At 39.5% G+C, this 15,067-nt stretch overlaps 1 protein-coding gene across 3 annotated transcripts; it reads right to left on the bottom strand.

Annotated features, from left to right (window-relative positions):
* Positions 1-749: 749 nt before the first annotated feature.
* LOC118810520 (fatty-acid amide hydrolase 2-A-like) lies at positions 750-11,078 on the bottom strand. Of its 3 annotated transcripts, none has more exons than XM_036574337.1 (11): positions 10,791-11,078; positions 9,465-9,547; positions 9,223-9,359; positions 8,391-8,591; positions 5,926-6,045; positions 5,661-5,796; positions 4,975-5,092; positions 4,771-4,890; positions 3,741-3,849; positions 2,697-2,885; positions 750-2,299 (listed from the first exon to the last, which is right to left on the bottom strand). In XM_036574337.1, exons 1-11 carry the CDS (start codon positions 10,977-10,979, stop codon positions 2,070-2,072), a joined length of 1,632 nt encoding a protein of 543 aa, XP_036430230.1. In that variant the 5' UTR covers positions 10,980-11,078; the 3' UTR covers positions 750-2,069. The 3 variants fall into 3 exon arrangements, with proteins under 3 accessions (XP_036430230.1, XP_036430229.1, XP_036430231.1); XM_036574336.1 differs by having other exon boundaries at positions 8,382-8,591; XM_036574338.1 differs by lacking the exon at positions 10,791-11,078 and adding an exon at positions 10,245-10,505 and having other exon boundaries at positions 8,382-8,591.
* Positions 11,079-15,067: the final 3,989 nt, after the last annotated feature.

Below are 15,067 nucleotides of genomic sequence, written 5' to 3' on the forward strand. Positions count from 1 at the left end.
ACTTTAGGCTACAAAATGTGAGTTTTAAATTTCCCTTAAAAAATGTAAACTTACAAAAATGGAGGTAGGATGTACCACACGCATGCACATCACTGAGGTAATCTAGTTATTTTTCTCCAAATTTGTTATCGTTATTCTGAAAATAAATGTAAACAATCAAGTAATAACCTTTTTTTAAACAGACATATGCAGTGTTTATTCACCTAGACATGCATGTACTTATTACATGAATCTATGCATTAGAAAATGTTTAGATTGTTAACCCACTTTTTCTGCTAAATCAAAGACTGTACTTATTGAAAGTTCATAAATCTATCAACAGGCAGCCATTTGAATCTTTAAGACCAATACCTACTGTGGCTGTCATTTGAGATCTTGTCACTCCACCAGATAAAGCAGATTCCCTGTGGCCTTTTAATTAGAAGCACTAACATTTGCAAGAAGTAGTCACAGATGTTTTTGTTACTATAGGAACAATACTCAGTGGTCACACTTCTTCCAGCTGACTGTTGGATGAAATGTAAATCAGTGCCAGGAAAGCATATGCTTTTGATGGGTATTTTTAAGAGAGACAGCAGTGCTAGACAGCTGGTTCAGAAAGGCAGGATGGCAATACACTGTACACACTGGGCTGTGTGTATGTGCCCAACATGTTGCTTTATGAATTGAAGTCATTACTACATTACTCTTTTATGAATGGAAATAGTCTCCCTATCTAAATAATACAAGAAAACTGTAAACATGGTAAACCATTTTAACCATTTTATTCATAGCCCTCATCAGCAGAGTCAAGTGTGAAGGTTAGTGCACCTCTCCTCCAGGACAATGTAGCATGTCTTTTAGCAGAACTGGATGTGCAGCACTGGCAAACACACCAGCACACTTGAGGAAAACAATGTGACGTCTGATTATGCCACACATCTACATGGGTACAGAGTTGCCAGATTGGTTGAATGTTTTCCAAACTGCTCAAAAAACACCTGAAGGCAATAAAACCTGCCTAAACAATTAAACAGCTTAACACCTTAAATATTAAACACTTTAGCATTTTCACAATATTATTTACAGCCAAAATGATGCAACAGTGAATGAATCATTCTAACGCATCAGTAGTGCATTCATTCAATGCCCGGTGTGAATATTGGGCTATTATCAGCAGAAAATACTGAATCCAGTTCAATCTTCTAAGAAATCTGTCCTGAAATATCACACGCTCACACTGTGTTAGGTGTGTACTTCTTCTTATGGGGTATTAAAGTGTTTCAGTAGATTGAGATGAGAATCTGCTTTTAGATGCTCATCTTGAAGTACTCTAACAGCTTATATTAAAGCTTAGTAGTCATTAGAATAGACATTAGAGAAGAAAGAGTGGTATTATAGCATTTTCAAATGCAAAATTAAAAAAAAACATTCAAACGCATTCACACATGCAACACGTACTAGGGAATTGGCAATGCAAACCTCCTCTCAACAAGCGTGGATACAATGTAGTTGGTCAATATTCTGATGGGCGTGGAGAGAAGTTATGGCATTTTATTATGTGTAGCCCAAACTTTGACTACTGGCCTGATCCTACTTTGCCCCAACTAAAAACTCCCCAATTGGATGGAAAACTATTCAATCTGGCAACACTGCATACAAACTCTCCTGACTACATTCCATGATGATGGAGAAGAGGGGGACCCTGCATTCAGAGAACATGTAGCCAAATGCATTGAGAAGCCATGGCACCTGGCATATCTCTGATTTGAACCTGACCCCCAGCTGCAGGGCTCCACTCTGCTTCGCTAAACAGCACTTTTAGTAGTAGGTTCAAAGAAATGGGTATAGTTGTTAGGTAAATACTCCCCATTTCGATATTGTGCTAATTTAAGCCTATATTGAATTGTCTTACAACAGCATAGTAGCTAAAGTTTGTGCTCTACCGAATGCACAAAAAACTGTCTTAAGATGATGAACAAGCTTCCAATAATGCCGTATGTGGACATAACACTCATCAATGTGTAAAAGACACCTTTAACTGTAAGCTTTGGGTAGTTAGAGTGGTTATATTAGGTTATGTGTGATGTTTATGTGGCATTACTGCTGGATTTTGGGGTATTCAAGGTGTTTTCTGCTGTATTTGCTCTGTCGCCTGGGTCTCTCCAGCCACCAAAGGCTTTCTCCAGGTACAGGGCGGTGGCCAGAGGGAGCCGGTCCTGCAGCTTTCCTGCCACAAGCTGCAGTCCCAGTGGCAAGCCCTCCACACTGAGCCCCAAAGGACATTGGGTGACTGGCAGGCCCAGGATGTTAAAGATTCCTGCAGAAAGACAGAGAAGAAGAATGAGGAGAGAGATAGACAGAAAGACTTATGATCTCAACAAATGCAAAGGAGGTTAAATTATGGCAATGCATATAGGATCAGTTTCCTTGTCAGGGATTAAGACCAACCCTGGACTATACAGCATTCTGAAAGGAGAATCACCATTGAAAGGAAAATGTAATCCAGATGTTTAATTCCAGTTAAAGAAACCAGCCCATGGTCTCTAAATAAGGGGTGCTCAGTTTTAGTCTTGAAGGGAACTAACTGCTGAGTTGAATGTTTGAACAGGGAAATCATGATATTGTGCTGGACAGCAGCTCCTAAAACTCAAATTGAGCACCCCAGCTCAAAAGAATGGGAGAACAAAAAAAACAAAACAAAACTAGGGGCTCACCTGTGTAGGAGAAGTTGAAGGGGGTGAATATGGGTTGGTGGTGTTTTGGGGCAAGTTGAGGGTGAGACGGGTACAGCAGCACTCCATTTGTGCCCAGCAGCTCCTCCAGCTCTCTCTGCAGGCTCTCCTTCTGCTGCAGGATAAACTGAGACGGCTGTGAGCTCTGAAACATCTCCACCAGTGCCAGACCTGAGAGAGGGAGGGAGAGAGAAAGAGAGAGAGAGAGAGAGAGAGAGAGAGAGAGAGTGAGTGAATGACTTACTTGCAAATTAAATGTTACAGATATTCTATTATTATGTTATTCTTTCAGTAAAACTAATAATAATAATCACCATCATCATCATCATCATCACTATTATGTCGTACTGCACAAAATACTAACAAATACACTGCCTGATATCTGAGACATTGTTTTATGATAGTTTCAGGATAAGGTTTCGACTAAAATCTATTTTTTAAAAAGATTCATGGCAGAGAGGTACATGCAAGGTGCTCTAAGGCAAAACAGTTCCCAACATATTCATCAGAAACTTTTCAGGTTTACCATTATTTTACCGCAATCAACATTACTTTTACAAACTTAGAAGACATGTGTAGGTCTACTGGTCTTTTTGGACAGTAAATGAAATGGACATATTTATGTTGCAGACCCCTGGTCCTTATCAGCACCACTGTAAAGAAACGTCAGTGAGCAATTTCTTTTGTACAATGCACCATTTCACACCAAACTACTTCAAATAACTGTTTACATATCAATTACTAAATTATGCAGAAATTTAGCAAAAATTCCCTTTAATTTGTAATCTGGCACTCTGAAATCACTCATTTTGATGGCACGAGGCCATGTTTGTGGACAAAACAGCAGGTTCTGGTCAGTTTTGGAAAAAATTATGTTGGCCCTACAGTCGGGTCTGATCCTAAAATGTAGGTGGTGCTAGACTTGGTTGGGCAAAATGTTTTGGGCTGTACTGGGGTTGGGTTCAAAATGTCAGACCCAATTAAGCTCTAACACATACATACATACACACACACATATATACATACCTATAGCAGCCACAGTGTGAGAAGACAGTCCTAGCATGCATTTGAACAGCTCCCACACAGGCCATACCCTCTTTCCTCCACCCATGAGCTCTGCAAATGTGGTAGGAGACTGAAAGAGGCAAAATCAATTTTCAAGTAGCCACACGAGTTTTGTTTCCCCACCTTAATTCCAAGGTTTTTGAACGTTTCCCACTGCTTCCCACCGACTGGAGACATGCAGTCTCAGCTGGGTCCTGAAAATTCTCATTCTCATCTCTTCCTCCAATGAGTAGAAGCATATCAAAACTCATACCGCACCAAATAAGTAGGTCAGTACTTGTTACATTCCACTTTTACCCCTTATCCCACAGTCCTTTGAGATATGATGTGACTACACCAAATTGTATAGTTTGCCGTTTCAAACAAATTAAAATTCAGTGATACACTTTAGCATTTATGTACATTCTATAGCATGACATGGAAGTGCAGACATAGATTTTTTAATTGTGGATTATTTTATGTTAGAATTAAATAGTATATTACAATGTGTCCTATGCTACGCTCACACATTTGTACTAAAAAATCTGGCATTCTGCATCTCATCAGCAGCAGGAAACCTTGGAAATGCTGGCATGGTGACAGCATTACTAGCAAAAATGGATGGAACTATCAGAGAAGAGCTTCAGCAGTGTAGATGGTTGTTATGGTGGTTATTTAAGGTGGAAAAGGCAGTAAGACGCTCTGTACTCTTATTTTCATCTGAAAATTCATCTGAAATTCAATAACAAGAAAACAATAGACCGTCCAGTTTCTGTCATCTGTCTACCAAAAACATGAACGAAGCATTAGGATGAAAACATAGAAGTGTAGCTAATTTCCCATTTCTTCTTGGAATGTGAATGAACAAAAATAGTAACGTACAGGAAAATTATTACATTATTATATTTTTGAACTACTGAGAAAGCAGATAATTTAAGACCATCTGACCTTGTTTTACTGAGTCTCCTCAGCAGAGTAACATTGTGAAAGTGTACAAACACATATGCAGTACCTTCCCATCCTTGCCAGGTGAGGACATCATGGCTCCCCAGATCTGAAAGGAGTATTTCAGCTGAGGGATACGCACTTCTTTAACTTTGACCCCGAGGTCAGCCTCCAGACGAGCAACCACCTGGAATACAGGAACACATTATAGGAAACTGGTTATTATTTGAAGTCTGTTAGCTTTAGGAAAGAACCAATCACACAGGCATACCTTTTTCTGAGCCTGAATCAGTTGTGGATCTACTGGAGAGAGGAGCGGTGATCCTCCATCATGAGGAACAGAGAAGAACCTGAGCTTCCTTAGGTCAACCTCAGCAGAGAGGGATAATCTGCAGGGAGGGGAAATGAACACAGAGCTACTGAGGAGAGCTGTTTCATCAGTCCATATTACAGCTGACCATGCCGCTGTATCACCACCCACTGGCAAACCGAGGATGTGTTTACTAAACTCATTTACACTAGAGATATAAATCTCCAACTTCATAAGGAAATGAATTCTAAATATTTGCAAAATGATATGATGCATCAAGAAATCTCAATTATATATAGGCAGATAGGCATTACATGTTACAACACATAATTAAAAAGGACAACAGTGACAGTGACTTATATTTTCTACCATGAAAATGTCCTGCACTACTGTGATATATTTGCCATTTTGTCTATTTTAGTACTCTTATTAATCAGTACTAAACTGATGCAGCTGAATCACCACCTCCAAATTTTGATGCACTGATGCATGTTTACATCTGCAATTATTCATTGCACAGAGTCAGATCTAGAATTGAATCAGAGCTCAACTCTGAAAGTGTTCTATAAGACTGCAAATTTAATGAAACAATTAAAAATTTTAATGTAAGATGTAACATTAAGAGTAGTGTGGTGACTGTAAGTTACTTTTCTGCAGCCGGTCCTGCCATGATCCTCAGCATGGGCAGGAGATCCTCAGCATAGCGGCACATAGGGCCAGTACAGAGAAACCCCGGCTGCTGCCCGGATGGTGGAGGATGCTGTCCAGCAGTATTGACTATACCTGAAGACACACACGGGCAAATCCACAGCGTTGTTTATTAATGGCCACACTTTAAGGATATGCTGTAATATTATACGTTGCTATACAAATTAAAGATGTGTTTTGCATGTAGAGTTTATCACACATTACCTGATGTTGGCTTGTGTCCAAATATGCCATTAAAAAAGCTAGGAATACGAATGCTTCCCCCAATGTCTGATCCCACTCCAATAACCGAAGCACCACCACCTATTATACTTCCCTCTCCCCCTGAGAGAGGGGGGGGGGGTTTTAGAGAAAAAAAGAGAGAAATACAGAGAAGGTATGACTCGGACTGACAGAAAGGGCTGAATCTAATCACTGATCTTTGTTAAGGGTGTCATCTCAGCACTTCCACAACATGATCAACTGCATGTTCCAGTAAAAATATACAACATTTGGACAAAAGTATTAAGACACACCTGAATCACTGAATTCAGGTATTTCATTCAGTCCCTTTGCCACAAGTGCATAAAATCAATCACCATTCATGCAGTCTGCCTTTACAAACATTTGTGAAAGAATGGGTCGTTCTAAAGAGCTCACTGATTTCGAGTGTGGTACTGTAATCCACCGTTGCAACAAGTCAGTTTGCAAAATTTCTTCCTTCCTAGATATTCCACAATCAGCTGTGAGTGGTATTGAAAAGTGGAAGCGTTTAGGAACCACAGCAACTCACGGCAGACCACGTAAATTACAGAGTGGGGTCGCCGCGTGCTGAAGAGCATAGTGCAGAAAAGTCACCTACGCTCTGCTGACTCAATAATTGCAGAGGTCCAAACCTCCTCAGTCTGGGTTTGGCGAATGCCAGGAGAACGTTTCCTGCCTGACTGCACTGTGCCAGCTGTAAAGTTTGGTGGAGGAGGGATAATGCTATGGTGTTGTTTTTAAGAGTTGGCCTAGGACCCTTAGTTCCAGTGAAGAGAAATCTTAATGCTGCAGCATAAGACATTTGGAGAATTGTAGGCTTCCAACTTTGTGGGAACAGCTTGGGAAAGGTCCTTTCTGTTCCAGCATGTCTGTGCCTCAGTGCACAAAGCAATGTCCATAAAGGTATGGCGTGGAAGAACTTGACTGGCCTGAATAGAGCCCTGACCTCAACCCCATCAAACACCTTTAGGATGAACGGAGATTGCAAGCCCTGCCCAGTGTCTAACATCAGTGTCTGACCTCACAAATGCTCTTCTGGATGAATGGGCAAAAACTCCCACAGACACACTCCAAAATCTTGTAGAAAGCTTTCCAAAAGAGCAGAAGCTGTTATAGCTACAAAGGGGGGGCCAACTCCATAATAATGCCTATGGGATGTCATAAAAGCTCCTGTGGGTATAATGTGTAGGTGTCCCAATACCTTTGTCCATATAGTGTATTTAGAAACCTACCTAAGGTTTTGCCCTTTTAACAAAGAGATAGTGAGTCTAAATCTTGATAATGCCAGAGTCCATGTGAGCATAACTTGCTGTTTGATTCATTGTAGTGATGTGCAATACTTGAAATGTAGACTGTTTTACCTTTTTATTGTTTTGGTCAAAACTTCTTCTCAAACTTCAACTTATCAAACAGAAACAAAATACTGTAACAAATTGTAAAAATGTCTTCATGTATCATGATATTATAATTTTTGCCATACTGTCCATATACAGAGCTTAATTTGTGCTGGAACAAATCTGATTTGGATCCGGCACCTCCTGGATTAGATTCTGCGCCTATTTTAGTGCTAGTTAGTTTTCTGGTACCTCATGTATTAAATTCATTAATGCGACAATCTGTAAAGATGTATCAGGAAAAAATCATAATAATACCATAATACATTCATCATAATAGTTGTCATAATACTTTCTACCAACAACTTAATATATGTCAATATATAACATAACAAAATGTGGAAAAGTTACCAAAAAGTAATATGCTTTGTCACCGTGAGCCATGGCACACATGCACTTTCACTTTCAAATCCTGTCTGACCGCAGGCAGCACAGAAACAGTAATGAAAACGACACTGAAGCTGTTTATCACTCATAAATGCACCACTGTTGCAGTGACTGTTCATTACTCAAAAGAGCTCAGTAACGCTGAGCAAAACCACTTCAATTTGCATTAGAAGTAGGGCCGGCTATGAAAATTAAGCATGTTTATGGTTCTGACAGAATCTTATCAATACTGCAGTATATCAAATAATTCTGTGTCATTCAATACTGAATTTCAATACCTAAGTAGTCAGTCTTAACATCAGTGAGCCTAAAGGCATGCATGTTCCAAAATCTAGACTTCTGATTGGATGTCTAAATTACATTCTGTAAGCATGTTATTAACACCAGTGCTTCTTCTTTAGTCTTTTCCATCACAATCAATATACCCTATTCCTGCAACTCACACCCTTTTCTGCTTTATGACACGCCCACTAGGGTAATGAAAAAAGTATTGTTTACAACTTGGTATCAAAATGAAAACATCGGTAATGGTATAGATACCAAACACTTCTTAATAATATTCAGCTATAATCGAAAGCACTTTTAGTTTTGGATATATATATGGCAATATGGCAGTGTGTGTGTGTGTGTCCTAACCAGAGCTACCCCCTGCTATCCTCCCGAGGTTGTAGGGGTTCCTGGTGATGCCGTACAGGTGATTGTGAGACTCTAGCCACATGCACAGCTCACTGCAGTTGGTCACACCCAGAGGAATCGCCCCCGCCCTCTTCAACAGAGCCACAGACGGGGCGTCCACCCCCGAAATCACTGCCTTCCTGCTGAGCAGTCCTGTTGAGTTGGGCATGCCTGATAGAAAGGGAAGAAGAAATGGGGAAAGACAGAGAGACAGAGTGAGAAAAAGAGAAAATGTTTTCATCATATTGCACTATTACACCATATACGGTGAGAGAAAATAACTGTAAGAATGACAATAAAGGAAATATATAAGAAATAATTGTAGTTGTTGTATGAGTGAAAATCTCTGAACAACAATTTGATTTGATTATGACTTCTTGGGAAAACATACAACACATCATGAAATCTCAAATTTCAGCTCAATATGTTTAAATTATTTCAGATAAGAATACTGTCTAAAAATACCCTAAAAACATATGACCGGAGGAACTATTTACACAGTAAATAACAACAACACACCAAAAGTTTGTGAACAGTCAAAAAATACTACTTTGACCAAAAAAGAGGGGTATCATTATAATACACTATAATCCATTAAACATCTTTTACTTACATTTTTTGAGGTGCATTCATTTTTCTGAATAAAAAGGACTCAGTAACTATCACAAGAAAAGTGAACCTGAACTTACACAAGCACCAGTGCTGGTCACAATAATAGCTACATGCATATCAGTATATGTTGGCTAGTTTGGCTAAAGGGCAAAATACATCTTAAACACGATAGACTTGAAGCTGTGGTTACCCTGCAGAGCGAAGGCCTCTTTCACAGTGACAGGCACTCCCAGAAGAGGGAGCCTGTCCTCCAGTACATCCTCCCCTCCCGTCTCCTCCTCTATCAGTTTATCCACCTGTGCTGCCTCTTGAAGTGCTGCAGCAAACCTAAGATAAAGAGAGCAACAGGGAGAGAAAAGTGCTTATTAAAAGGACAGACTACAAAAATCCTAGACAACTGTAGATGTAAGAGGAGAACGATGCCTCACTCACCTGTCCTTAACCAAAGCATTGATCAGTGGATTGACCTCCTGGATACGATCAATGTAGGCCTGAACCACCTCAACACTGGTTACCTAAAATACAGAAAACCTCAGCATCTGTATGGCAAACTTAATCATTCCTGATGCATTTCAACAGTAAATACTTCCTCGGATTGTTCATCATGACCCAAGAAGAATAAGCTATTTATCCCCTGCTTGAAGCTTTAAGAATACAAATGCTATAGGCCTCTCCAATCACTAAAGACTTGTCAGTTAGAAACGCCAAGAATCAGAACCAAACAGCTTGAAGCAGCATTCAGTCATTATGCTGCCAACTGCTGGGACAAACTCCCAGATAAGATCAGATATGCTCCAAATTTAGCCATACTTAGGTCCAGTTTAAAGTTGTTAGGTGCTGCGCTTTACCTTAGCACTATTTTAATCCTTTATTTTATTTTTCTTTTCTTTTATTGTCTTTTATCTTCAGCACTTTAATTCTATTTTTTGTAACTGTCTTTGAGGTGCTGCATCTCAGAACATCAGAAGCATTATAGTTTAATATTATCTTTTTTTTATTATTATTTTGTGTTTGTGTGAAGCACATTGAAATGCCACTGTATATGAAATGTGCTATACAAATAAACTTGCCTTGCCTTGTTCAACCTGAATTACAACACCTACTCTTATCTTAACTTTTCTTCCTCTTCTTCATTCAAACAATTTCCACTGTACCCAGATGAATCCAAGGAGTCGCTGTGTGTAATTAAAAAGATTGCATGCATAAACAAACCTCTCTCTCTTGGGCTAGACTGCATTGCCAATGTTGCACATATTCATTTGGTTGTAACGTCGTGCACTTTTCTGAAAAACTGCCCACAGTGGTTAAAAATTGTTCCCACATTGAAAACGAGCTTAGAATTACCACATAAGCCTTTAACAATAGCTGTTCATTTCTTCAGCTGTCTTGACCTTTACTCCCAAACAGCGTGAGTTCACCACAAACGCGTGGACACATACTATTGAATTAAGTTCTCCCTCCCCGTGCTAAACACTCTTACTTCAGACTCTCTAATCCACTGTTTGTTGATCAAGCCGCTGCAAATTCACCCTTGTGTTGAAACGTCAAAGTGCTAAGAGCTTATGACCAGGCAATGACTACAACTCCCATAATTCCCCACAGCATTTCACCTTGCTAGCCTACATCTCTTCCTCAAACAGAGTAGTGATTGCCAAAATGGGGCTTTTGACAACGCCCAAAACGAAGTTTACCAAGTGAAACGTACACGTAATTTCTTCAGTAAAAAAGAAGCAGTTTAATTGTATTTCCACAGCTTACTTCTTTACGACGAATCTGCCGGGCGAGTTGTATTGCAGGGACCCTGAGCAGCGGGTTGCTGATGGGAGGGAGTCGAGGCTCTTCGGCGCTTCCTCGCTGAGGTGTAAACAACTCAAAAACGGCGAGAAAAACTCTCACAGCAGCTCTGAGCAAGAGACCCAGGAGTCTCTCGAACCGCGTCATGGCCATGGCGAGCGGATAACGACGACGACACAGCGCCGGTTCAGCATCGACACAGGCTACAGCATAACCTGACCCTTCACTGCCCCCATCGTGCAGCTCAGTGTAACTGTGTGATGCAGCGAAACGCACCTTATAGTGACGCGCAGGAGTCTGGAGATTTTAACAGAGCGGTGACATTTTCATTAAAGGGCCTGTTTGGTGGAAAACCCGTGTTTTCTTGTTTTTTTGTGAAAAAGAAGACTTGATGTAGAGTGTAAGCACTGTTAAAGTTTAAAAACGAACCATTCACTCCTCAGTCTGTACGGCCCATTTGTGAAAGCAGCAAAAACAGACCCTTTTGAATTAATTGTTTTTGTGATGTCACAAAAATCACATCTCTTCACCCATTCAGCCTACAGCACTTTAGCTCCTCCGAAATCAGCTCATTTAATTCTAAAGGATCAAGAGAGGTTCAAAAATGTCCTTTAAGAATAAATTAACACAAATAAACAAACATACGCAAAAAATAATAAACAAAAAACAAGAAAAAGGTCCTTTAATAACCAGAAGTTGATTTTCAATTCCATTTAGTTCTGTGTAGTAACTGTTTCTACTGGATATTAGACTTAAGTGAATTAGTAAAACAACACGTGTTTGAAAATAGTCAAAGAATTTTTATTTGACCAAAAAGCAATATTATTATAAATAATATATATATATATATATATATATATATATATATATAACATTATAATCCTTTAAAATCAATTATAACATTCCATAAGATATGCAGTTGAGTTATATTTCTGCATCATCATTTTTACACCTATAACTTGTTTCATGCCTTTTTCATCAGCACTGTCAATATCACAAGGAACTGAACCGTCATAAGCACCACTGGTGAACAACATATCAGTTACATGCATATCAGCATAGGAAGTTTGGCTAAAGGGCAACATACGTGTTAACCATGTTACCCTGCAGAGGGAAGGCCTCTTTTACAGTGACAGGCACTGCCAGTAGGGGGAGCCTGTCTTCCAGTATATCATCCTCTCATCGTATCCTCCTCTATCAGCTGTGCCGCCTCCTAAAGTGCTGCAGCAAACCTGAGACTTTTGCATGTAGTTAAGTTCATCTTTTGGGGTATAAATCTTTTCTGTTCTGTTGATGACAGAACCTGCACTGCTTTGCTGTTGCTTGCACTTTCACTTTTAATTTTTAAACTAAGAATGCATTTTATTTATATATAGCCTTTGTTAAAGTTAAGGTTGCTTTACAGAATCTATGAAAGCAATACCAGCCAAACAAATCAGAGCAGAAAACAAAAATAATAAAAGTGTAATAAAATATGATACAAAATTACAAATTACGGGACAGATGACAGAGCAGAAGCAACAGAACGAACAGCATTTGCGTCAGGGTGAGAATTTAGAGGGAGGAGTAGCACTGAGGAAAGAGGTGGGTTTTGAGATAGAGAGACTTTGAGGGAGCGAGCTTCAGCGTTTTGGTTTTAATACAACTATGAGAAAAGTTATAAGTGGGACACCAAAAGAGTGGGGTGGGACTTACAGGTGGGTGTGTTGACATTGCTGGGGAAAAAATGTGTGAACCACAAATCTACAGTACTGGTCCTCAATGTTTTTTCCAAAGGAGCCACTCATTCAGGAGAGGATGAACAAAAGAACCACACTTACCGGAAATCACCAAAGATTTGTCCATTGTCCAAACCTGATGGGACATGATGATTAATTGGTGGGCATTGCAGAGGACCAAAGTGTACAGGCTGGGCTGTAGGAATGACAAAGTTCAGCGATGCACTGAGGGGAAAGCCACTGGATGGGCTTAAAGGTTATGAGCAGTACCGCATGTTAAATGCGGAAAGAGATGTGTAGTTTATGCAGTTCCATTAACCTCTGTAAACTGCTCCCTATTTATTATTTTATAAGTGATTTATTACATTTGTTTTTTAACATTTTTTTATATTCTTCAGCTGGTCTTTAAACATTTTTCTTTTGGAAATGTAATTACATTTTATTAAACAGTGACTTTGAACTTTACATATGATTTAATGGAGAGTGCAAATTTAGGATTACACCAATCTCCAAAGGTAACCAAACCTCCATAAGAACGATGAGCTGCAACAGCTGGGCAAAGCACACTGTGGTGTTTAGGCTATAGGTGAGAGATTATAGCCTTTATATATAGTGAGGTGTTTGTATGCAGATTTAGAGTATTTTTCCCCTGAAGTTTATGTGTCAAAAGGAATCTTAAATTTTATATGGCCCTTTTCCAACATCTCTGTTTCCCCTAAAATAAACAGGCTGTTTTTGTTGTTTTAAGCCTGATATTTGATAATGAGTTCTTAGTTTTCTTAGGTTTCTTAGTTTCTGTATACCCACTGGAGTGTGAATGACATGTTTTGAAACTTTCATACATACTTACATCATCCAATGGTTTTATTTCAAAATAGTGCGCAATATAGTGAACAGATGGTGAGCTCATCACCTCCCCTTGGTGATGTACTGCTTTTCATTTCAGTCGTAAGGAGGTCATCCAAAGCTCAAGTTCTTGCTTTGTTGCGTCATAAAATGAAACGCGGGGATGACGTCACCTCATTGGTGAGATCAGTTGATTTTGTGGGCAGTGAAGTCAATGGCCAGTGTGGACTGAAAAAGTCATATGTGTGTGTGTCACTGCTCTCTGGAAAAAAGAAAAAATACCCTGAAGAGTTCATTTAGAAAGTGAAGGTGGGCAAATTCAAGGCACAGACACGACATTGTGTTAAAACAAGCAACTGCTTTCTATACCAGTATAAGCCTCATGCAGGACAAATACAACACAGGAATCTATGAATCGAATACTAAAACTGGATTGGATTGAGCTTCACTGCAAGTCTTCATGCTTCCTGTAGTAGTTCACTGAATTAATGAACACAGTCTCTTTCAGAGGCTGTGATGTGAGTGGTTACAGAAGGAAAAATGGACAGAGAGGCTCACAGACAGAGGGATAAATGGATAGACAGATAGATAAGACAGATAGATGGAGAGAAAGATGAATAAACATAGATAGATAGATAGATAGATAGATAGATAGATAGATAGATAGATAGATAGATAGATGGCTCTTAGATGTATTGTTTGGGTTTTTCTGTGGAGCATGTGTCTAGATGGATAAACTAAGAGGTTTTAAAGAGCCATGAAAAGAACAAGAAAATTGATGCATTGAATCCACACTGGCTGTATGCTTCATAACTGAATATAATAGAGATTATTATTTTTCCATAAGAGAATGTCACAATGTGAAAATGAGAGCAGAGTAGATGAGAACAGGGCTAAAGGTGGTTTAACCTGGGACAGAAAGAGTCCCATGTCCCACAGAACAATAACAAGAAACTGTATGAATAATATAAATAATAATAATACATGATCAATTTAGATTTTTTCATACCCAATAAAATGTGTCTTATTTAAAGTTTTCTTGAAATACTGAAATACCATTGCAGTACAAGCGATTAAAATGTCCTAAAAGAACAACATGACAGCTGAGAGTTCTGTAATTACTTCATGCACATACAGTTTGAGTATTGTGAATCTAGGCCTTTGTATAAATGATCTTATCAAATACAGAATATATGGCTGTACATGGTATTCCACTTTTTCATATTGCATAATGGGTTGAACAGAAGCGGCCATGCCTCGCCTAAACTGGCTCGCACTTAAACAGCGGTCTGTGGTTGGTCAGTTTGCACTTAAGTCAAACCACTCCTTCCTGTCAGTGTCAGTAGTCAGCCATGGTGAGTGGCAAAGCTGCTGGACATCAATAACCAGAAGTATGGATTGCAATTCTGTGCTGTGCCCAAACTACAACCCCCTCCCCCGTCAAACCCTGCACCCCCCACCCAACCCTGCCACACTCACACACACACACACACACCCAAGCAGCCAGAATGGCATTTCCAAAATTAAGCACATAGATGACAGAATTTATGCACAAACTGCAGATTACAAAGCTTGAGTGTGTGCTTTGTTGCACCATAAAATGAAATATAGGGATGATGTCACCTCATCAGGCAGGGAACTTGGCCAGTGTGGACTGAAAAATGTTGTCTGTGAGTG

This window comes from Colossoma macropomum, unplaced genomic scaffold (assembly GCF_904425465.1).
Source record: "Colossoma macropomum unplaced genomic scaffold, Colossoma_macropomum, whole genome shotgun sequence".
Classification (NCBI taxonomy): Eukaryota; Metazoa; Chordata; class Actinopteri; order Characiformes; family Serrasalmidae; genus Colossoma; species Colossoma macropomum.